The sequence below is a fragment of the Protopterus annectens genome, chromosome 14.part0 (assembly GCF_019279795.1).
Source record: "Protopterus annectens isolate FY-2018-M chromosome 14.part0, PAN1.0, whole genome shotgun sequence".
NCBI classification, from domain to species: domain Eukaryota; kingdom Metazoa; phylum Chordata; order Ceratodontiformes; family Protopteridae; genus Protopterus; species Protopterus annectens.
Genome location: NC_056748.1, coordinates 383,111,690 through 383,136,554, shown reverse-complemented (window position 1 = coordinate 383,136,554; position 24,865 = coordinate 383,111,690). Strand labels below are relative to the sequence as shown.

The 24,865-nt window shown below is 43.2% G+C and overlaps 1 protein-coding gene across 4 annotated transcripts in view; it reads right to left on the bottom strand.

Annotated features, from left to right (window-relative positions):
- P4HA1 (prolyl 4-hydroxylase subunit alpha 1) overlaps positions 1–24,865 on the bottom strand; it is a 635,357-nt gene that overhangs the window by 332,303 nt on the left and 278,189 nt on the right. For 2 of the 4 annotated variants that reach the window (XM_044056110.1, XM_044056113.1), the window contains exon 9: positions 6,363–6,433. The exons of the other annotated variants lie outside the window; for them this stretch is intronic. In XM_044056110.1, the coding sequence (XP_043912045.1) occupies positions 6,363–6,433 (71 nt within the window). The remainder of the gene's footprint in view (positions 1–6,362; positions 6,434–24,865) is intronic. 4 annotated transcript variants of the gene reach the window in all.

The window sequence follows — 24,865 nt, the reverse complement described above, 5'->3', positions numbered from 1 at the left end:
ATAGTGAGCTGAAATTGCTGCAGCATGAATCTTAATGGAAGAGAAGGACAAACCTTTGTCCAATAACTCAGTAAGGTATTGAAGAGCCACACTCAAATTAGGCTCAGAAACCTGCAAATTCTTTGAAAATAAAAATCTCTTCCATTTTCTGCGTACACTTTCCTTGTACTAGGTCTTCTAGCTTCCATAATCACATTTAAAACTTGTTGAGGAAGTTGAGACCTGCTGTGTTTCAACACAGAATATGCCAGGCTGTTAGATGAAGAGAGTGAAGCTTGACATTGAGCAGATGACCATCCTTCTGAGATAACAGATGAGGAATCAGAGGTAAAGGCCATGGAGGTTTCCTTACCAGACTCCGTAGTAGTGGGTACCAGTGTTGCGAGGCCAATCTGGAGCTATCAAAATCATCCTTGGCCTGTCTTGTCTGACCTTTAATAGTACCTTTGGAAGAAGAGGCAGAGGTGGAAAGGCATACACATGAAGGTTTTTCCAACTGAAAGACAGAGCATCCACTTTCCAAGCTGTGTGATGAAACCCCTTTGTGCAATACTTTGGCAGCTGGTGGTTTAGTGGAGAAGCGAACAGATCTATGTCTGGAGTTCCCCATGACACTGTCAATTTCTGAAATACATGAAGATCCAGTTTCCACTCGTGGGGATCCATGATTTGTCTGCTTAACACATCTGCTAAGGAGTTCTGTGCTCCTGGCAGAAACCTTGCCTGAAGAGTTAGTTGCAAGCTTAGCGCAGTCTCCCATAAAATCATTGCTTGCCTGCAAAGAGGATAAGAATGTGTTCCCCTTGCTTGTTGATGTACCACATGACAGTTGTGTTGTCTGTTAGAATCAACACCTGCCCTGGAAGAAGTAACTCCTTGAAAGCCATTAATGCAAACTGGACTGCTAACATCTCCTTCATGTTGATATGTAGATGCTGTAGTCTGGCAGGCCACTTGTCTTGTATCCACTTTCCATTTAGATGAGCTCCCCAAGCAATGTCCGAGGCATCTGTCGTTAAAATCTGACTTGCCTCTGGCGGGTCACAGAGAGTCCCTTGTTTAGGTGACATTCCTGAGCCCACCACAAGAATTCTTTTGAAGGCAAGGTATTATTTGAATGACAGTGTCCAAATCCTGGCAGTGCTGTGTCCATACATTTTGAGATACCATTGTAGCTTCCTCATATGCAGTTTGGCATTGGGAAGCACCAGAATACAAGATGCCATGAACCCTAATGCTTGAAGGACTGTCCCTGCAGTCAGCACGGACTGATGAGATAGTTGATGGAAGTAAAGTGACAGACTCTTTTGTTTGTCCGGGGTTAAAGGCCATCTGGGCTGCTGTATTCAGTCTCACACCCAGAAAGCACATGTCTTGAGAGGGTACTAGACTGGACTTTATTTCGTTCACAGAATACCCTAGGCATCTTAGCACTGCTATAACATATTCCAGATGCTGTAGAAGGTCTTCCTTTTCTTGAGCCAGAATCAGGCAGTCGTCCAAGTAAGGATAGATTTGAATTCCTTGAAGCCTGAAGTAAGCTATCACTGGAGCCAGAACCTTTGTGAATACTCTGGGCGCAGTAGATAAGCCAAAGGGCAATGCAGAGAACTGATAATGAAAATTTCCAGCTCGAAACCGCAGATACTTCCTGCAACCTAGCCTTATAGGCACATGAAGGTAAGCTTCCTTGAGATCTAAAGTTACCATCCAGTGATCTTTGCCCAGCAGAGGTAAAAGCTGTTGTAACGTCAACATCTTGAACTTGGGAATGTCCAGAAAAGTGTTGAGGAGAGATAAATCCAAAATTGGTCTCCACGTGTTCCCCTTCTTTGGTACTAGGAACAGGCGAGAATAAAATCCTAGGCCCCTTTCTGATACAGGGACTGGCTGAATGGCCCCCATCTGGAGTAACTGAGAAACTTGCTAGTGAGCCTCCTTTCTTTGTGGAGGAGGAACGTCTGGCATGCCTTTGAAAGGGGCATTGTATGGAAATAAAATCTGTAACCGTGGTGAATGATATCCAACACCCATTTGTCTTGAGTAATTAAATCCCAATTTTCTTTGAAAAGAGACAGTCTTCCTCCCAAAGGAGCTGCCAGACGAGAATCTACTGGCAGCTGAAAAGACAGGTCATTGGGTCTGTTTACGAAAGGACTGACCCTGCCCTCACCAGAAGTCTGAGCAGGTGAACTCCTGTTCTAGGCCTAAAAGAACCTTGAGCCCTGCCCCTACCACGCCTAGACCTACCCCTAGACTGGGAATCATAAGCAGGATATGTCCACCCCTTAGCAGGCCAATTTCTACTAAACTTGGTGGCTGCACCTGCAAAAATCTTTAACAGTTTGCATAGACTTAGCTTTGTCCTCCATTTTCTTTAAAACTGCTTCCACAGGCGATCCAAACAACACATCAGACTGTAAAGGAGCATCCAAAATCCTTGTCTTAACATGCTCAGCTAAATTCTGATCCTTCAACCAGGCATGCCTGCGAAGAACAGAACTAGTAGCAGCCACCCTCGAGGAGGCCTGTACAGCATCAAAACCACATTGCAAAGAATGCTTACCCACTTGTTCAGACACATGAACCAAATCCAGCAACTCTTTACACTCAATACCTTCCGCCAAAGCATCCACCTTAGATTTTAATTGTGAAAGGAGATAATTCTGATATTTTAGCATGTGAAACTGACAATTCAACGCCTCATGGCTAGAGTGGAAGAAGTATACACTTTCTTTCCCCACCTATCCAAAGCCCTTGCCTCTTTATCAGTGGGAACAGGATTTTTAACCACAGAAGCCTTAACACCTTTAGGCCCTTGAGAAATGGTTTCTGGGTCCGCCCTAGGACTCTTAAACAAATACTTATGAGCTTGGGCACCCTATAATACCTATCAGGCTTAACAGGAGCAGGAGGCAAAGAGTCAGGGTTCAGGAAGCCTCTGCAAAACATCTTCCACCACATTCAACACAGGAGGAATAGCTAAGGGCCTATGCTGGGGTAAAACAAGAATTCCCTAAGCCTTTTCCTGGAATCAGAGTAATCCTGGCCTTCCCATTTAAAGTGCTCCCTCATGGAATGCAGAGTCTCTGAAAATGAGAAATCCTCAGGAGGAGAAGCTGTAGGAGTGGAATCATCCACATCAGAATCAGAATAAGTAGGATACTCCTGCAAGTCTTCCAGAAGACTCTGAAGCCTCTGAACACTGTTCAAAACTATCAAACTCGGTTCCACCCTAGGCCTCTTATCAGGCGGGCATAGAACCTCTAATCATAGTAATCAAATCTTCTGCCATTTTAAGCATATGTTTCTTAGGTACAGAACCCGAAATGCTAGGAGAAGCCCCCACTGAAGCTGAACTAGGCCTACCTCTCAAAGAAGTTTTGGCAACAGAAGGAGAGGCTCTAACTACCTTGGGAAGAGAGGGAAGAACAGTTACCTGAGAAGCCCCTCAGCCTGGCCTACCTCCTGAGAAGGCACATCCTGTAACAGTAAAGTTTCTGCCTGAGACTCCATGGAAACTCCTGGCAAAACCTCTGGCTCCACTGAGCCCTCTAAAGAACCGACGTCCGGGACTGCCGGTTCATCAACCCTAGGCTTCACTGTTTTGTCCTTGCGCTTCTTGGGCGAGGCGGGCGCCGGAGCATCCGGCGGCATTTTATAATTGCAACGCTTCCCAAACACTAACCTGGCACAGTCTAACCTCCTCTTAATAGTGCGTTTGTTAAACCTAGCACAAGAGCGGCAACCAACAACGTCGTGCTCAGGCCCTAAACAAGGTATACACAAGGTATGGTAATCCCTATGAGGTATCTGTTTCCCACAAGAAATACAGTTATTCACTTTTTCTGACATCCGGTAAAATACTGAGGCAAGAAAACAAAATGTTCTAACGGGTACTTAGCCAACTCTGTTTCGGTCTGAAACTCCGGTTTCGGAAATATTTCAGAACGCCAACCTGCACTCGCAAAACTGCTTCTGCATCGGACCATGCGGCAAAAAAGACTGGGGATATGACGTCGGTCATGCGCATTAGTACTCTGACGTACTGACGTCAGTCTAATGCGCCCTGACCGACGTCAGCCTTATACTCTGGTATTCGGGCCGACTGGACGCGGACTATACCAATAGTAAGGACTGCAGCAATGGAAAACGAAGAACATCAGCAAGTTACTCTGCTTAACATGCAAAGTTTATTCCAGAGCTTTGATAAGAGCTGGAGTGTAAATCTTTCCCTCCACCATACTTTATTTACACGTTAGGTCTCCAGCTCTAGTAATGGTGGAGATATTGAACTGGCAGAAAAGCAGGAGGCCTAGGACAATCACGTATCTAATAGCATGGTAATTGATACAGAGATCATTCCTCAAAAGTCTATAAGACACTGAATAAAAAGATACAGCTTCCAGCCTCTCTTAGTAGTTCAACCTGTGATCTTCTTGGTTGGGAACCTTTTTGGACTTTCTAATAGTTTGGCATGTTTACTGAGACATATCGTGAAGGGGATGTTGTACTTGATAAAAAGCCTGACTGATGTAGAGTACAAGGGACTGAATCTCTTTAGACCTTAATGATATTCCTCAGGCGAACAGCTGGGCTAAATAAAAGCATTTACTGACAATCACTGTCACATTATCGTTAAGAGAGGGGTACAAAGGTCTTTAACTGCAGAGGTGTGTTATCAAGACAGTATTATGAGGGAATGGGTTGTATAACAAACGTGATGACACTACACTTTTTAGCATTTTGTTTGAGTCCATTTTTAGTGCACCAAGAGTTTACTACAGAGTGTTCATTAAGGAGGGTCTGGGTGTCATAAGGTGGCTTAACAATAACCAACAGTTTGCAACTGCTTGCAAACTTTATTAGCCAGAGATCATAGCTATCTGCTTGGAGATCAGAGACTTAAATATCAAAAAGGAGAGGTCCTGTTATTAAAAGCCCTGAGGGACACAGCTGGTCACTTTCATACTTTCTAATGAGGTACCTGCAACATGCACTGCGTGGGTTCTATCTTTCAACCAGTTTGCTATCCATTTTAACTTTTGTACAACTCGAGCATGGGGGATGTTGTTGAAGTCCTTGACACCCCATATACCACATGGCCACCATCTACAGCCTCTGTAACCCTTTTTTACAAATTTACCAGATTAAATAGACAACCTCTACCTTTCACAAAACCAAATTGTTAGGGGTCAAGTCTAACAAGATTCTTGACATGACAATTTGAGGTCAGTTTTATGTTCCATGGCTTTGGAGGTGATGCTTGTAAGGCTGATAGGTCTGTACTTACCAGGGTTGATTGTACAGCCACCCTTAGAGAAAGCGGTATCACCACTGCTGTGTGCAACTTGTCAGGGACAAAACCAAAAGCCAAACTTAAGTACACCGTTCTAATTATAATTAGTTATAACAGTTCATAATTATTATGCAGATGCCTCCAACACAAAAGACAAGTTAAGTCTTTAGGGAAATGCTGCTCTACAATGTGACAAAAGCTGACTAATGGCACAAAAACAGCTGCAAGAGAAAGATATGAGAGAGACCCATGAAGGCTGAAAAAACATGCCATAAGACAATAGAACACCAAAGTTCATTTGCCATTCTACTGCAAAAAAACTCACTCATTAAAATTTCCCCCTGTAGCACTAAAAGAAAAAAATCCAACACCTGAACTCGACTTCACCACAACATAGTGCACCCAAGTTAAACCCTTTTCTCCTAAATAGGAGTACAATGCCCTTTTTCCTCCTGTTTCTACCGATGATGAATTAATGACAATCTGTAATCCCGGCTTCCCCAGTTTATGAAATTTTAATGTAAAAATGGACATGCAAATAAAGGAATGGCTTAGCAGTGTAGGTTAACATATTTTAGCATGGCCAGCATTACTTTTGTGAAGCTGTACAAAAATGCAGGAGAGCACCTACTCCCTCAGTATTCCTAGGTCATTTCAGCAGTGAAGGAAGAAAGAAACAATATGTAAAACCATTACATCTTTAACTATTAATTTTATGGAAAATATATAAATGCTGTCCAAATGAACACCTGATTTCACATCACAGCACCGCATTGTCCCAAATATTGTTAATATATGGTTAAAAGGAAATGAAAACACCACATCTTGCTTAATAATGGAAGCTCTGGAAAGAGAAGTTTTGGTAAAACTTTGTCACTGTATAAAATGGCAACATCAGTGCATAGTAGAAACTTTTGTGTGTGCAACATTGCCTTAGGCCACCAAAGAGAAGTGCAGGGAAATATAATAAACTCCCAAATTAGGCATGAATTGCTCACTGACTTGATATTCTATTACGCACAGGTGCCTGTAAGACCCTATTAAATGTGCAGCTCTGCCTTACCTTTTGCTAACTCTGTACTCCGCTGTCTCCAGCACTCCTGTTATAGGATTTGAAATGGTGGCCCGCTTCAGCTGTGAAGCCAACCAATCACAAGAGTTGTATTATAAAATTCAATCACAACAATCTGTGCATCAACAAATACACATCAACTGTAACAAGTACTTTACATCACTGTTTAATCTACATTTTTACCAATAACAGCCCTCATGATCTCAGTATTTTAAAACACTCCCATTTTATTATTAGACATGGTCAACAGACTTGTCTGCACCATCATCATTCTCTGTGTTGTATTCCTTTTTTTTTTTTTTTTTTTTTTTTTTTTGTGGTTCCACTGCAAGGGGTGTCTGTAATCGTAATACAATGTACATCCACTCTAGACTCCGCAAAGGCAAAAGCCTTCCTTCGACATTCTGTATATGGCACCCAATTGAAAAAAATGAGTCACTATTTACTGCAGATGAATCACAGTCAAGTCAAAAACCTCTCCATGTGTAACACTTACATTCACAATGTTTGCTTCTGAGTTTCTCCATTTTTTTTTTTTAAGTTCACTGTTGTTTACTTAAATCAAGCCTTCAGACTTGACACTGACCATCTCAATAAAGTGGATCAATAATCACAGGTCGGTAGTGCTGATATCCACTTCAGCAGTGGGCAAATCTTACACATAAACACTTGGGAGGAATCATGCTTGCAGAACACTTGGTGGTTTTCAGCTTTCGTTATTACAGTACATAGGTTTAGCAGGTCCTCCTGGCCAGTGTATGCCCAATCCAAAAGATCCTCTTTTAAGGGCTGTCAATGTTGTGGAACTATGGTTTTCCCAAATGTCATTACAGTATACAATGCATGCCTTAACCTGGTTCTGGAAAATAAAAACTAATATACACCTGCTCCTTCTTAACTTTAGTTGGCCTTCCAGCTGCACATACGTGTGCTACCTTGGGTTATGACAACTATACATAGAAACCTCAACTACTCTAGAATCAGGCCAGCACTAAACTGTCATTTTAAGTGGCTATAATAAATATGTGAACATATGTGCATCTTAATACCTGTCCAGTCTGCCCCTTTTACACTTGGGAAATATTTGCTGATAACACCATCACTTCTCATTTTTATATCACTTCTGCATTTCCAGTGCTTATTATTAGAAACTGAAAATTAGGCTTTCCATGGAAATTCTACAGTTAACATGTTGCTAGGTTCCAAAATGTGGAAATTTCTAGGAAATTTCAGCTTTCTCTCATAATGATTCAACACTATTATATAGATTTCAAGTCCACAAACAATTATGTGCATTTTTCCAGCTCCCATCCAGATTATATGAAATTTAACATTTTTAGGGGGCAGGTGATTAGACTGAGTCAGATTATCAGTGATTGTGATGTTTTTCACAAGGAAGTCAACTTTTTAATGGACATGTTTGTTCAAAGGGGATATCCAAAGACAAAGTTGAAAGAAATAATAGATGCAGTAATTTTCCATAGGAAAGACAGATATCCATCTATTCTTTCTGTAGGATTTGTTCCTAAAGCTAAACACAATGAATTTGATAACATCGATAAAAGGTATTTAGCTTTTCAAATTCCTATGAGTATAGAGGGGGAACAGCTTAAAAACATTATCAAAGATAATTGGAAGGTAATTTTAGGTAATAAGGATTTGAGCAAAGTGGTGGGGATGGAACCAACATTTATTTTCAAGAAGACATAAAATTTGAAAAGTTTATTAAAAAAAGGAAAAGACAATTTTGGAATGAAAGTTACTCCACCTTTAGGTACACTACCTTGTGGAGGGTGTAGACTGTGTAGGTTTATATATCCTGAAAGCACATTTATGTTCAAACATTGCAGGTTTTTGTTTGAGCCTAGGCACAAACGTGATTGGCACAGTACCAATATTGTTTATTTGGCTACTTGTGGGAGCGGTTATAACTTCTATGTAGGCAAGACAACTAGGGCTCTTAAGGATCGAATGGGGGAACACCTTAGAGCCATTAAGAATAAGGACCCGAACAATGCTTTGGCAAGACACAATTCAAGTTGTAAATGCTTCCATAAGTTTTATTTTTTAATTTTGGAACAAGTGAATAGTAATAGGTTTGTTGATTCTAGCAATAATTATCTGGAAATGCTAGAATTAAAATGGCAGGTTTTTCTTAGGGCTGATGTGAGCCCAGGTTTGAACGAAACTATTTCCATTAAAAGTTTACTGAAATACAAATGTATATAAAATATTATTCACCATGGGGAACAATACAAACATGATATATGTGGACTTTTAAAATAATGAATATATTATGTGTATATTTTTTCTTATTGAGAAGTTTTTTCATGTGTTTTTTATAGCTGAATGGAATGTTGCTTTAATTATTTGGTTAAAGCTTTAATTATATTGTGATGTCATCACTTTGTATTTAAATGGTCTGATTTTAAAATGAGGTATTTCTGAAAGTTTCGAAAGTAAAGGAAAGAAAGTGCTAAATCTGACTCTGGTCTTTTTTGATCTTTGAACACAGTGGTATATATATATATATATATATATATAATTTTTACTCCTATAAATGAATTTTACCTTGTGAAAATGCTGATGGGCACACGTGGTGTACCACAAAAAAGAATATTGAGTTGAAAAAGACAGGGTGATTAAAAGGAATCTCTAAAATTCAGAAATCAGTAACTATGGAAATGACAAAGCACAGATCAAAAACTTTCTACAACATTAGATCAACAACTACTTTTACCAAACAACTGACAAAATAAGACACTCTAAACAAAAATATTATGATTATCATCAACAGCATAACTTCCATGTGTATACATGTTGAAATGATGCCTCGGGAGGCATAAAGGAAGTTTTCCTGGATTTTGATGGACCTTTTTAGTTTCAGAAATGCTGTAATGTTTTTCTTTGCTCTCAAAGAGGACCACTTTGTGTAAACTGTCCTTTGATTTAATGGGTGCCACAATGCGTTTTTAACATTTACAACTGGCATATCAGCAGTAAATGTATCCAAATGCATTTTAGGGTTTTCCACATATGATAAATATTATAACATGAAGGGTCCCATTTCCAGACTGTCTTTTTTATAACCCTGAACAACAGCCAACATCTCTTTCATGTTTACATGCAGCTTTTCTTGCTGGGACTCCAGCAGCCCTGTACTTTGTGGTGCAATATACATACACCTCAAACTATATCCGATGAATCAGTGACTAAAGTCTTGTGTGTGGTAGGTTGTTTGAAAGGCATGCTCTCACCATTTTTCATCCCAGGATAAGACTAGGATGATATGCTCCAGGAATGAGACTGCAGGTCCCACCACTGAATTTTCCTTAAGTGTAGTCTGACTATGACCACCATCTGTATGGTGGATGCCATGTGGCCTCCCAATACTCAGGAACACTCCAGCTATTACCACTTTTCCCCCTAACATATCCAGAAAAAATAAAGACAGTAAGGGTCTCCACTTTTCCTGTGGTAAGTACGTAACTCACTTTTTTGGTTTGGCTTAAAATTGACTTTTGCTAAATTAGAGAGATTTCTAGTCTGTTGAGAAGTATAGGACCTAGTGCAGTGTCCTTTACATCTCGACCTGAGTTGGTGGCTGAATCAAGCAGCTATTCAAGTGAACACAGATGTGGATGCCTTCAGTCCTGCAGTGTACCATCCCTGACACTAGACAGTCTGCACTCAGTCCTGCAGCGTGCCATCATTGACACTAGACAGTCTGCACTTAGTCCTGCAGGGCGCCATCACTGACACTATACAGTCTGCACTTGGTAAATGTTAGGAGTAATAGAATCACTGCTGTAGTACCATTCACCAGCCTTGAGAATTAGCCATAGGCAGGCATCTATCCATTCAGCCTGACTTTCCAGAGTTCTGAACATCCGAAAAGAAATGGTCTCCTTATTCTGAGGGCATCACTAAGGTAGGTGGCAAAAAAACAGAAAGCAACCTGCACCATCTTTGGTTCCCTTTTTTTTGGAGGGGGGTTAAAAATATCACAACCAAGTATGCATGTTAAGTTTGGGAGGAAATAGTACAGTTTTGTACCTACCATAAATGTAGATGTCCGAACTGGATAGCATCTGCAGTCATAACAACTGGGTTGTCCTGTCGTCAGGCAGCCCTTCAGTCGGCCGGATTCCAAAGTCCGGGTCCGGCTTCGGCTGATGTCGCACTTCACCCGACGTCATCTCTGTTGGTCTTCGGGTATAAAGGCATCAGCCGACGCCATTTTCCTCAGTGTTTCTTGCCCCAGATGCCAGTTGCCCTCTTGAAGGCTAAAATTTGGATAAATGCCAATGTTTCCAAGAAGATAGAGGTAAACACAAAAATAAGCATGTATGTACATATATACAAACAAATCCACCATAAAAGACTCGCCCCCACCAGCTAGCTATTAGGAGGGTAAACACCCTAGGAGCACCACAGAGGGGAAGGAGGGAGGGTAATCCTGACTGCAGATGCTATCCAGTTCGGACATCTACATTTATGGTAGGTACAAAACTGTACTATGTCCTTCATGGATGCATCTGCAGTCATAACAACTGGGTAGAATACCATAGCCAACTAGGGGAGGAGGTAAAATTAGATTATGGTGTGTTTAGGATCCCTTGCAGTACAGCAGTGGCAAACCCTGCTCGGGATCTGGAATATAGAGGCAAATTATAATGCTTGGCAAATGTATGCACGGAGGTCCAAGTAGCCGCCTCAATAATGTCTTTGGTTGCCACTCCTCGTAAGAAGGCTGTGGTAGTGGCTGTTGCCCTTGTAGAATGAGGTCTTATGTTCTGTGGAATTGGTTTTCCATGGAAGGAGTAACAGAAACGTATGCAATTTCCTATCCATTTGGAGATTGTCTGTTTGGAAATAGCTTTTCCTTCCCTTCCTGTTGCATAGGCTACAAAAAGCTGGTCAGTTTTTCTGCTACTTTTTGTTCTGTCCAGGTAGTAGCGCAGCTGTCTATGTACATCCAAGGTATGCAGTATTCTTTCCCCTCTGTTTTGTGGGTTGGGAAAGAAGGTAGGTAGGTGGATTGCCTGGCTTAAAGACACTCTGGATACCACCTTAGGCATAAATGTAGGATTAGTCCTCATGGACACTCTATCTTGGTGGAAGATTAGGAAGGGCTGTACTGCCATTAGGGCCTGAAGTTCAGAAACCCTCCTGGCTGAGGTTATTGCCAGTAGGAAAGCAGTTTTCCACGATAGATGCTGTAGGTCTGCTGTTGCTGCTGGTTCAAAAGGTGATAGTGTCAACTTTTCTAGCACAAAGTTCAAGTCCCAAGCTGGCAATGGTGGTTTCCTTGGAGGTTTTACATTCTTGATTCCTCTGAGGAACTGCCTGAGTAAAGGATGTGAAAAGACAGGTGGATCAAAGCTGTATTCTGCTGATATAGCTGATGCATGTATCTTGATGGAGGAGTAGGACAGGCCTGTATGTAGAAGTTCTGCCAAATACTCCAGAATGTTAGGCATATCTATGTTTGACACATCTTTTCCTCTTTCAGTACTCCAAATGACAAACCTTTTCCATTTTCCTGCATAGTTCCTTCTTGTGGAAGGTCTGCGGGCTTCAAGAATAATATCTTTAACTCTTTGGGAAAGTTCTGGATTAGCTGCTGCTATGTGATGTTCCATGCAGTCAGTTGCAACGTTTTAGGTTTGGATGCATGATGCTGTAGTTGTTCTGAGTTAACATCAAAGGCATCAGGGTATTGGCCACATATTGTTCGAGACATGCTCCTCAGCAGTGGGTACCAGTGTTGTCTTGGCCAGTTTGGAGCTATCAGGATTATCCTTGGACGTTCTTCCTTGATTTTTAGTAATACCTTGTGTATCAAGGGAAGAGGTGGGAATGCATATGCAGTTAGGCCTTTCCAGCTGAAGGAGAGCGAATCCACTTTCCATGCCAGTGGGTGGAATGTCCTTGTGCAGAATTTTTGAGCTGGTGATTGAGAGGGGAAGCGAATAGATCTATCTGAGGCATTCCCATTTCTTTGAGATGGTCTTGAAGATGTCCGGGTGTAGCATCCATTCGTGGGCATCGGATGTGGTTCTGCTTAATATGTCTGCTAGAGTATTCTCCTTTCCGGTACAAATATTGCCTGTAACTGGATGTTGTAGCTGAGTGCCAGGTTCCACAGCTCCAAAGTCATTCTGCATAGGGGTATGAATGAGTGCCTCCCTGTTTGTTGATGTACCACATGACTGTGGTGTTGTCTGTCCTTATCATCAACTGGCCCTCTTTGAGAAATGGTCTGAACTTTTGGATTGCCAGTTTTACTGCCAGCATTTCTTTTAGGTTGATGTGCAGGTGAAGTTGATCCTGCGCCCACAATCCTTGCACGCATTTGTCCAGCATGTGGGCCCCCCATCCTAGGTCTGAAGCGTCTGTTGTGATGGTCTGGTTTGCTTGACATCTGCGAAAGGGTAGACCTGGGTTTGACTGGCATGCTTGAGCCCACCATAGGAACTCCTGTTTTAAGCATGGAATTAGTGGAATTTCTGTTTCTAGGCTGTGCCTGTGTTGGGACCATAAGTTCTTTAGGTACCACTGTAGTTTTCTCATATGTAGTCTGGCAAGTGGGACCAAGATTATGCATGATGCCATGAAGCCCAAGGCCTGCAGTACTTTTCTTGCTGTTAACTTGTTCTGTTTTGTTAGAGCCAAGAAGTAAAGAGGAGATCTTTTGTTTTTCTGCAGTTAGGAATGCCATTTGTCTTACTGTGTCCAATTCCGCCCAAGAATGTCCTTGTTTGGGATGGTATCAGCCTTGATTTTTGTAAATTGACTGTGTATCCCAGTGCTTGTAGCAAGTAAATGACCCTTTGTAAATCTGTTGTCAGCTTGCTTTTGTTGTCCCCTTGTAGCAGGCAGTCGTCCAGGTATGGGTAAATTTGAATTCCTGTAGTCTGCAGTGGCGATTACTGATGCCAGGCATTTTGTGAATACTCTGGGCGCAGTAGATAAGCCAAAAGGCAATGCTGAGAATTGATAATGCTCTGATCCTGCAAGAAATCTGAGGTATCTTCTGCAGATTGGTCGAATGGGGCGTGCAGGTATGCCTCCTTGAGATCTAGAGTTACCAGCCAACACTCCTTGCCCAGCATGGGAAGAAGTTGCTGTAGGGTCAGCATTTTGAATTTTGGGACAATGATGTATGTATTTAAGGTGGACAGGTCGAGAATAGGTCTCCAACTTTGTTCCTTTCTTGGAACTAGGAATAGTCTGGAGTAGAATCCCTTTCCTTGTTCTGTTGTTGGCACTCTTTCCACAGCTCTCATGTTTGCTAATTGCATTATCTGTTGTAGAGCCTCTGTTTTTGATTTGGAGGTAGGTTTGGCATTCCTCTTTTGACTGGTAAAGTGTGGAAGTGGAACCGGTAACCTTGATCTATGGTTTGTAAAATCCACTTGTCTTTTGTGATATAGTGCCAGTTCTTGAAAATAAGGTTAATTTGCCGCCTAATGGAGCTGCTATTTGTTCCCTGGTAGGCGGATTTAGAGGTAAGTCACTGTGGTTGTGTTGTTGTAGTGGCAGTGGTTGTGTCTGTGCCTCTGTTGTTACCTTGCCACTGTCGTCCTCTGTAGGCACCTCCTCTGGATTGGTTTCTGCCTCTGGAACGTCTATTCCTGCCCCTTTGGGATCTTGTGGAGTCAGGAAAGGACCAACTTTTGGCAGGCCAGTTCCTGCTAAACCTTGGGGGTTGAACCTGCAAGAAATCTTTAACCGTTTGAACAGATTTTGCCTTTTCTTCCATTTTCTTCATTACCTGCTGGGCAGGTGTACCAAACAAGCTGGTCTTATCCATAGGAGCATCTAATAACTTAGCTTTAACATGATCCGGTAAGGCTTGTTCCTTTAGCCATGCATGTCTTCTTATCACTGTGCCAGTCATGGCTGATCTAAATGAAGCCTCCAGTGCATCATAGCCACATTTTAAGGAATGGTTACTAACCTGTTGTATGTTATTTACCATTTCTAATACATATTTCTTATCAATAGAGTCATCAGAGGATAGCTTTTTTGTTAACTGATCAAGCATAAACTCTTGGTATTGTATCATGTGAAACTGACAGTTTAAAGCTCTAGCTGAGAGAGTAGCTGAGGTGTAGACTTTTTTGCCCCATCTGTCTAATGACCTGGCTTCCCTTTCAGAAGGAATAGGGTTTTTAGCTGTGGTCGAGGCTACTGCCCTGGGACCCTGGGATATAGTTTCGGGGTCTGCAAGTGGGGCCTTGTAAAGGTGGTGATGAGTGTCTGGTACCCTGTAAAATCTGTCTGGTTTGGCAGGGGCTGGAGGTAAAGAATCTGGTGCAGAGCAGACATCATTGAAGGCATCGTCCACCACAGAGAGGACAGGAGGTATAGCTAAGGGCCTGTGCTGTGGAAGGTGCAGAAAGGTCCTAAGTCTTTTCCTGGAGTCTGAGAAATCCTGCTGCTGCCATTGGAACTGCTCTCATGGCATGTAAGGTTTCCCAAAGGAGAATTCTTCTGGTGGGGAAGCAGCTGGAATGGATTCTTCAGCATCTGAGTCTTCATAATTGGAGAAAGGAGCCTCTGGCTGGTCTGTTATGTCTGATTCATCGGCAGAATCATCAGAGGACACAGGCTCGGGGCTCTGCCCTAGGTCTCTTCTCTGGGGCTGAGAGGCCCTGTCTGGGTGAGATTGAGATCCCTAATTAATGAAATTAAATCTTCTGCCAGAGTAAGCATTTGTGAACTAGAAGAGGGCCTGGTTGTAGGGGGTTTAACAGGCACTGTTTTAGTAGTTTTGGCTGCTTTAGCCCTGGCAAAGGCCTTAATGGACATGGCTGCTGGAGGCCTAGCAGCACCACGTGCTGGGGTAGAGACATCCAAGGGAATGGTGTCTGATAAGTCAGTGGCAACCACCGTAGTGGATAAAATTTCTGAGGCCGATTCAAGAGAAGTAGCAGGGGCCTCAGTGGTAGTGATAGATTCAGCTGTACTTTGATCAGTTTTCTCGGTTTCGCCGAAACCGAGACACTCGGTTTGCTTAACCATGGTTTCGGCGAAACCGCGGATCATGAGTGTCGGTCTTTATCTTTGCGTTTTTAGCAGTTTGGGTAGTCGGAGGATCCGGCGGCATAATATACGCAAAATCAGAACCGAAAAACTGTTCAGCAAACTCCGACCGACGCCTAAGCGTTCGCCGGTTGAATGAAGCACAGGCCGAACAGGCTGCTACGTCGTGGGCTGGGCCTAAACAAGGCAGACAATAAGAGTGGTAATCTTTATGAGGTATTTGTTTCCCACAGGTTAAACAATTATTAACTTTTTCTGACATCGGCTGAGGCAAGAAAGAGTCCCCAACGGGTACTTAGCTTTAGAAGTCTTAAGTAGTATTCGGTAGAAGTAATCTCTGGATCCGACCGACCGGCACTTGCGAACAGCTTCTGCTTCGGGCGCCACGCGGCAAGAAAGACTGGGGAAAATGGCGTCGGCTGATGCCTTTATACCCGAAGACCAACAGAGATGACGTCGGGTGAAGTGCGACATCAGCCGAAGCCGGACCCGGACTTTGGAATCCGGCCGACTGAAGGGCTGCCTGACGACAGGACAACCCAGTTGTTATGACTGCAGATGCATCCATGAAGGACATCCAGGTAATGGTCTAGTCAGTTTATATCCCTAGAAAGATGGGGTTAACAATTTTCCTCAAAAAAAGTTATGAAAGGAAATATCTGGGAAATAAACAGGAAGGTGCTCCCCACCTCCTGCTGTGCATCACCTGGGTTTCTCATGAAGTGACTAAAGCTTCTACAACAAATAGAAGGGACACCATAACGCATCAGTGATCCTAATATGTTCACATCTAGTATTATGCAGAATAGAGCTGTACTAATGTTTTTCACAAGGGTCATGCCTGAAGCTTAATTCATTGCTCAAGAGTTCTAGAAGACTCCAATACTTGAGATGTAGACAGGCAAACAGCTCTAGGGATGATGTACCCAAGTACCCTTAGACTGGCTGAGGAAAAATCTGCTCTGCTACGGGTGTTCACATTCAGCCTACAGTGCCTGGGAAATGTGTGACTGGTGGGACAGAAAGGTGCCTGGGAAATGTGTGATTGGTGGGACAGAAAGGTGCCTGGGAAATGTGTGATTGGTGGGACAGAAAGGTGCCTGGGAAATGTGTGATTGGTGGGACAGAAAGGTGCCTGGGAAATGTGTGATTGGTGGGACAGAAAGGTGTGACTGCTGTAGCAGTTAGGTGCCTCACAATTACACTGGGTTGATAAATTTATAAAGAAGGCTGCTGCAGTGTCCTGTTACAGTGGGCTTTCACCTGCCCATGCAAAGTCATATCATCATGATAATAAAAGATTACTTAGATTGCAATTTGCCATTTGGATAATATCCGTTTACATACTGGCCTGCCTTGTTCCCCTGGTATTAAGGCTATGAGAAGCTGGTTAGTTTGCCTCAGGTTTTTGTAACGTTCAGTGTAGTACCTCAACTGCCTGTGTACATCCATTATGTACAGCTAACTTTCCTCACTGTTCTGTTGTTTGGAGTAAATAGTGGTAGTGGTAATGGTTATTCAAGGGTAATTCTGCCAGCACTTTAGATATGAAATATGGACCTTTTTAAGTGTCGTCTTGTGTTTCTGCAATACTGCACAGGATTCTCTGCACATAAAGGCTTGTAGTTCTGAAAGTCACCCTGCTCGTGCGATAGACACCAGCAACACAGTCCTCCATGACCAGTTACTTAATGCTGATGTGCTGGCTGGCTCAAAAGGTGACATTAGCCTTTCTATTGCAAAATTTCATTTTCAAGAAGGAAGAGGCGCCCTCTTTGGGGAACAGTCTCAGGATGAGCATCTCATTTAAAACTGCTTGGCTCTGAAATCAGGGGTCAATAAAGGGTTTATAGGTAATCATGCTACAGCAGGTAGAAACTGGACTTTAACTGGAGTAATAGCCAGAGCATTGTTAAACAGCTTGCCAAGTACAGCAGGATATCTAATACCAAGGCATCTGCTGACGTTACAATGTGGTCTGAGCACCGGAATGAAATTCTACATTTTCTTGGTAAGGGCTCCTGGTGGTGGTTTCTTAGCCTCCTGCAGGACACATACCACTTCAATGGGGAAGTCGTCCTGGAGTGGGAAATAGCTCCTATCGTCCAGGCTATTAGGGTACTTGCTGACTTAACAGCATTCAAGTTGCTGGCAAATGCAAGAAGTTCTCCCTACTCATTTTTATACGGCTGGAGAACCATGTCTAGATTTGACTAGAAGAGGATTCCCAGTAAAAGTTTTGTTTTCAGTACCATTCTTGACAGAACAGAAAAAGAAGGGAAGGCATAAAGCAGCTTTCTACCTTACTGGTCTGAGAATTATGGGATGGCCCAGACTTCATGCATAGTTTTGTGAGCTGGAAAACTAATAGGAGGCAAACAATTCAATGTGGGTGACTTTTCATGTCTGGATTAACTTCTGAAATGCTTGCTTGTCCAACTTGCATTTGTGCTGGATGAGAACAGATTTTCTTAGCTGTTCTGCCATACAGTTTTAGATAGAAGGGAAGCAGGAGGCCTGCAAATGAAACTCTGCTTTAAGGCCAGGTTCCAAGTTATCATGTCTAGTCTGCACGATTATCATAAGGATGACGTACCATACCATCAGTTTCCAGCCTGATGTTACGTGCTTGGTCTTGTTCAATCTGCTTAATGTACCTCAGGCTTAAACAGGGCCTGTGTGAACTCGCAAGCAAAATCCGAGGTCTCTGTGGTCAGAGTCTGAGAGCCTTGTGTGGTCACAGTTAATATCTCTGGGTTATTCTGCTCCTGGTACACCCACCATCTGAGCTAATTCTGGATTAAAGAGAATCTGTGGTAAGATGTTTAAAAGCTCGCTCCAAAGGTTGCTGATGTTGTTCCGATATGTCTGAGAACCAATGAATCCTGAGAATGACTAGGAGTACTGTCAGTATAGTAGCAGAAATATAGCCTTGTGCCATCAACGATAAGCTTGCTGTCATACGACTCTTCTGCGTCACTTAATTGAACAGAAACTCCAGGAAAGGAGTTGTGTAAAATCTTACCATAACCATAGATGTCCTTCTCTTCTATGTTGCAGTATTCTTTACATATGGGTTGTATTCCGCCCATCGACCCGACATCCGGCCTGCATACAAAAGCTTAGAGCCACTGCCTATAGGTAGGACATCGCACAAAGGTACAGACAACATCAATCATAAAAAGGACGTCTGCATGTACAATCTTCAGAATAAGAAAGCCCCATAAGGAAAGGAGTCCAAATGGAGCCTAAGGAGATCATCCTAGAAAACAGCAAGTTGTAGGGGGAAGGCGGAGGGATAGAATACTGAGCTAGTGGAATGGGTCTTAACAGATGCGGATAAAGGCTTCCCATGGAATTCATAACAAAACACACTAGTCTTAAAGATCCATCAGGAGATGGTTTGTTTGGATAAAGCCAACCCCAGAGTTCTGGGATGGAAAGAAAAAGTTGGACTTAGTTTTGTCAAGATAATATCTGAGTTGTCTATGAACATCCAAGGTATGCAAAATCCTCTCAATGGGGGACTGTGAAGAAGGGAAAAAGGTAGGCAGTTGGATGGACTGACTAAGAGACAACCCATTCACCACTTTGGGCATGAAGCTTGGATTAGTACACAAGGATACTCTGTCCCTACGAAAAACCAGGAAAGGGGGGAAGCTGTCAATGCCTGAATCTCAGAGACCCTTCTAGCAGATGTTAAGGTTATTAAAAGCACAGTTTTTAATGTGCAGAACTTTAAAGCAGAAGCTGCTAGTTCAAAAGGGCACAGTTTTTCTAACACATAGTTAAAATCCCAAAGAGGAGGAACTGGTTTCCTGGAGGGTCTTAAATGTAGGACACCTTTAAGGAAAAGCTTAACTTCCAATATGGGAGCTAAAGGGGGAGCTAAAGGCAAACAGGCAGACAAAGCAGAACAATGGACCTTAACTGAAGAATAGGAAAGACTGTTATTGAGCAGCTCACGCAGGTAAGAAAGTATTAAGGGAATGTTCGCACTAAAGGGATTCTCCTTCCTTTTTGGCACCAAATGGAAACTCTTTTCCACTCAGAAATGTAAGATTTTTTTAGTATTGGCTTTATTAGCCTCCTGCGAAACCCATAGCACGTCCTCAGTAAATACGTGCCTGAAAGGGATCAAAAGCTGATCACCCACAAGTTTAGCTGTAGGGATGACACATGGGGTGAATCAATGATCTCTTGTCCTGAGTGAGTAGGTCATCTGGTGAGGTAACTTGCAGGGATGACCCTTGGCTAACTGAAGAAGAGGGAACCAGTGCTGTCTTGGCCAAAAGGGGGTCACTAGCAAGATTCTGGGTTTCTCCTGTGCATTTTCAAGAGGACTTTCTGAATTAAGGGGAAGGGGGGAATGCAAAGAAAAACATCCCCTTCCATCAGAAGGATACAGCTTCCACTGTCCACACTGGAGGGTGAGGGTCCATTTTGCACAAAATAAGTGAAGAAGTTGTCTGTTCATGGGGGAGGCAAAAAGGTCCAGTTTTTGGAGTACCCCACCAGTGAAACAGATCCAGGAACACAGCCCTGTGAAGCATCCACTCGTGAGATTGTGTCATAGAGCTACTTAATGCGTCTCCCACCATATTCTGAGCTGAGGGAAGATACACAGTATGTAGAGTCACTTTGTATTGAGTAGCCGATTCCCATGCCTTCATGCCTAGGCAGCAGAGAAGGTAAGATTTTGTGGCCCCCTGCTTGTTTACATACCAAAAGACTGTGGTTATTGTCTGTGAGGTTCTTGAGAGGTCCTGGCTGAAACAGGGAGTGGAAGGTCTGTAGAGCTAGAAGTAGAGCCCTCATTTCCCTGATGCTGACATGTTCCTTCCTTTGAGAAGGGGACCGAAGACCCTGAACTTTCCTGAAAGCAAATGTTGCTCCCCATCCCAAGTCTGAGGCGTCTATGAAGAGTTGATGAAATGGTGGAGTTATCTGAAGAGGTAGGCCAGGGTTCTGATTGAGTTGTTGTATCCACCAATGTAATTTTTTTTTCAGACAGGGGAGCAGGGGAATCAGGACATCTAAGGGATGAGCATACTGGGACCAAACTGTCTTTAGAAACCACTGAAACTTTCTCATGTGTAGTTTTGCCAAGGGCAGTATGGGAATAGTGGAGGCCATGAACCCCAGCAATCTCAGAAACTCCCTGGCCGTGATAGAAGGAAGAGGCAGAAGAGCCTCCATGAAGGTCTTGAGACAAGTTACTTTCTTCATGGGTGGTAAAACCATCATTAAGTCTGTGTGGAACCTGCACCCCAGGAAAACAAGGTCTTGACTTGGTAGAAGGGATGACTTTTTGAAATTTATTGAGAAACCCACGGCCTGCAGAAAGGGAATAGCTATGTTCAGGTGCTGGGTTAACAAGTCTAGACTATTGGCCAGAAATAGATAATCCAAGTATAGTAGAGTTGTAGGCCCTTTAGCCTCAAATAGGTAATAGCTGGGGCCAGGCACTTTGTGAATACCCTTGGAGCAGTCGAAAGGCCAAAGGGCAAGGCAGTAAACTGATAGTGCTAAGAACCCACAGAGAAATGGAAAACCTTCCTGAAGGGAGGATGAATAGGGACAATCAGGTATTCATCCTTGAGATCCAGGGAAGCTAAGGAGGCTTGATGAGGCACCAGGGGAAGTACAGCAGGCAGGGATAGCATTCTGAAAGAAGGAACCATTAGGAAAGTGTTTAATAGGGAAATGTGTAATACAGGCTTCCAGGGGCCATCTTTCCTTGAAACTAGAAACATCCTGGAGTAGAATCCCCTCCCCAGCTGGTCTGGAGGGACAGACAGGATGGTGCCTTGATGAGAATGTTGGGTAAGAATAGAGGGAAACAGATGTAGCTGATTCAAGGGAGGGAGGTTGATGTATTCCCTGAAAGGGAGGGATAATCTCCCAAGTCATAAAGTATCCGATTCAGATAAATGAAATCACCCAGGGGTCCTGAGTGATTTCCATCCAAGCAGAAAGGAACAGAGAAAGGCGAAGAGACAAAGGGGGTATAAACTGGGTGAGAAGACAGAGCGTCACAGAGAACTTTGGGCTGAAAGGGCTGCTGAAAGAGGCAACAGCAGCAGAAGTAACAGCCTTAGCCTGTAGGTGTCTCCTAGAAGGCTTAAGAGGTCTAGTTCCAGAAGGAATAGAAGTGGAGGAGTGAGCAGGTTTCCTGACAAAGGGAGTCTTGGCAGGAAAGTTCCTATGACATTTTGGAACTGGGGAAATAAGCAAGCGTTTCAAAACCTGAAGTTCCTTACCTTTTTCCTGCAGTGATTTAAATAATTCTGCAGCTGCTTTGTCAAAGAGGAAGGAGCACCAAGCAATTTTGCCTTTATGTCATCAGGGAGTGCCTGGAGACAGAACCAGGAATGTCTTCTGAGAACAGATGCAGAAGCTGCTGCTCTGGAACAGGCCTCAACTGCATCATAACTACACTTGATTGAGTGTCTAGCTACCTGGGAGGAGGATGATAAAAAAGAAAGAGGCAAGATTTAGCCTCTAATTCAGGCAATGGACAAAGAGCTTGGGTAGCCTGAGTGAGCAAGGCCAAAGCAAACCTAGACTTGCGTTTGATAATTTAGAGCTCTGACAGCCAAGGTGGAAGATGTATAAACCTTCTTACCTAGTCTTTACAAAATTTTACTTTCCTTATCAGAAGGAAGCAGTTTGGTAGAGGAAGATCTCCATGAAGATTTATCCAAAGTAATGGAAACCACAGATGGGTCAGCTGAGGGGCATTTAAAAAGAAACTTGCAGTCTTCAGGCACCTTACAGAAGCAATCACGTCTTTTAGGGGCTGAGGCCTGTGAATCAGGAGTCTTAGATGCTGCCTTAATTGCATCTAAAAAGGTTGGCAGGACTGGTGGGACTGCTGAAGGAGTAGGGGCACCCAGCTGGAGTAGCTCATAATATCTCTTTTGAGATTTCAGAGGAATCCCACAAATAATTTCCTCATTTTATTAATAGTTTCCCCCAAAGGAAAGCTCCTCCATGGGAGAGTCACCCCTATTAGACTCTTCCTCTGGGGAAGCATATTCCACTGGAGAAGGGATCTGGGTGGAATACGCTAAAGAGTCTTCATCTGAGGAAGACTCCTCAGAATTAGTGTCATGAATTTGGAATTCCACAGGCTGCCCTGAAGAAGGCCCCTGGGACCCCAAAGGTAGCAATGGGGAGGAGAAGAAGGCTGGGCTGGCTGCAGCAGAAGCCAGAGCTGTTAGCCATCAGAGCCTTAAACAAGACTCTGCGAAAAAAACTTCCCAATCTGATGCAGGGATAAGAGGAGCAGAACATGTTTAGTTTTTTGATTCTTTTTAACATGTTCCTCCTGTTGAGGGGAAATGGGCGTAGACCTTCCCTCCAACACCTCCCTACACAAAGAAGCGTAAACCTTCCCTCCAACACCTCCCTAAACAAAGAAGCTGGAAGAGTCCCAGAGTCTTCTGCAAGAATTAGCTGTGGTTCCCCCAAGTTGTCCAAACCAGATGTCTGCATAGCCTTGGATGTGCTAGGATCCACACTCCTGACGGGTTTCCATACCAGTACCCATCGAGGGACAGAATCTACCTCCAGTCGCATCACTGAGTTTTCATCAACCTCAAGGGGTACGTCGGAGGGAGTAGGCACAGCTCAAGAGGATTTAGGCCTAGCCTTGCTAACCTTCCTCTTAACAAATGGCTCAGAAGCACTCACGGAACCTTCCATAGCATCCCTAGCCAAACGTTTGAGTCTTTGATTTTCTAAATAATGATTCAAGGCTGACAGACGACTGCGTAATGTTTTAAGAACAAAGGCCTGACAAATAGAGCAGGCCCAGTGGTCGTGATGATGCCCCATGCAAAAAACGCAAAGCTCGTGACTATCTTTATGTGGAATTTGCCTTCCACACCTACACTTGCCCTTTCTGGATGACATTAACAAAAACAAAAGGCAGTAGCAATATATTACAACCCCTATGGTGTACTTTTTTGAAGCTGGAAGATGACACCAACAGTATCCAACAGTAGACCGAACGTATGAGTCAACGTTTCTGAACAGCAGCGAAAAACTTCTGAAGACTGTATGTGCAGACGTCCCTATTATGGCCGACATCGTCTGTGACTTCTTGCTTTTGTATACAGGCCAGACGTCGGGTCGATAGGCAGAATATAAGCCATATGTAAACGCTGCAACACTGAAGAGAAGGACATCTGGATGTTCACCTGTGGGAGGACCAATCTGCTGATTTGGTATCCAGTTCTTCTCCAAAAAAGCCCTGCTGGAGGCAAGCAGTCAGGCTGGACTCGTATGTTTACTGAGACTCCACCAAAAAATTTGTGGGGCAGTGGACTATGCATTCACAGACTGATGGAGCTCTTACTGGGATTCAGACTGTACTAGACAGTCCTACAGACATAGGCAATGTGGACTCTCCTCATCCCGAGATGTGCAAATGGTGTAATTAAACATCTGGTTAACAGTTTGGGAGCCTTGGACAGACCAAACATCAAGCAGGCAAAGTGAAGGTGTGCTGTACCTATTAAAAAAAATCTAATGATCTGTCTGCGTTTCCTGTAAATGAGAAAATGAATGTAAGATCTTTGCTTTTCAGGGCCACAATGAAAACATTCTGCACATGAAAAGGGAGAAGGTTTTGCAAGAATTAATATATTGAATTGTTTTACTCTCAGGAGTTTGATTAATATGGATGAATCTAGGAAAGGGCACCAAAGGGCCACTCATTCTGGGTACTGCAAGAGCTTTTTAATAAAAACCCTGATCCCCCATCAGTAAAGACGGCATTTTCTATGGCTCCAGCCTCTTTGTTTGATGACAGGAAGCACTATGGAAACCAAGCCGGGAGGCAGGGCAGACACTCACAAAAAGGGTGGATTGGCGTTGAATTCTATTTTGCAATTAACCATCTTGTCCACAGATATGTGGCCAAGATGATTTTTTTTTCTGAAGATAGAAAGGCTCCTTCCTAACAGCATATGAGAGATGTCAGAGACAACACTGGGTGAAACTTTCTTATCTAGGGAAAAAACAATGACTTCGTCACCTGCTATCAGGCTTGCTCTAGACTCTACTTCTCAACTGTTGCCACTCAAAGGCATTTTGTCTGAACAGTACTACTCCAGACTGATGTCTGTAAACACTGTTTAGCAGGGTAGTCCCTGCTGCATTTCAGAATGACAGAGTGAAATAACTGCTTTACAATTTGTATACATTTCCTTTTTTAATTTATCTGGTGAAGACAGTCCACATGGTAGATCTCTGTCCAGGGATACACTGAAGAGCTTCCTTTAAATGGCCACAAGTAAATTTTGAGTAAGACATGTCTGTGTCTGTTGCTGCTAACACTTCTGGTTTATCAGCTATCATTGTCTCCACCTGCACAATACTGTCAGCCTGTATAAAAGCTTATGTACCTGGCAAATAACTGCCTGGCTGCC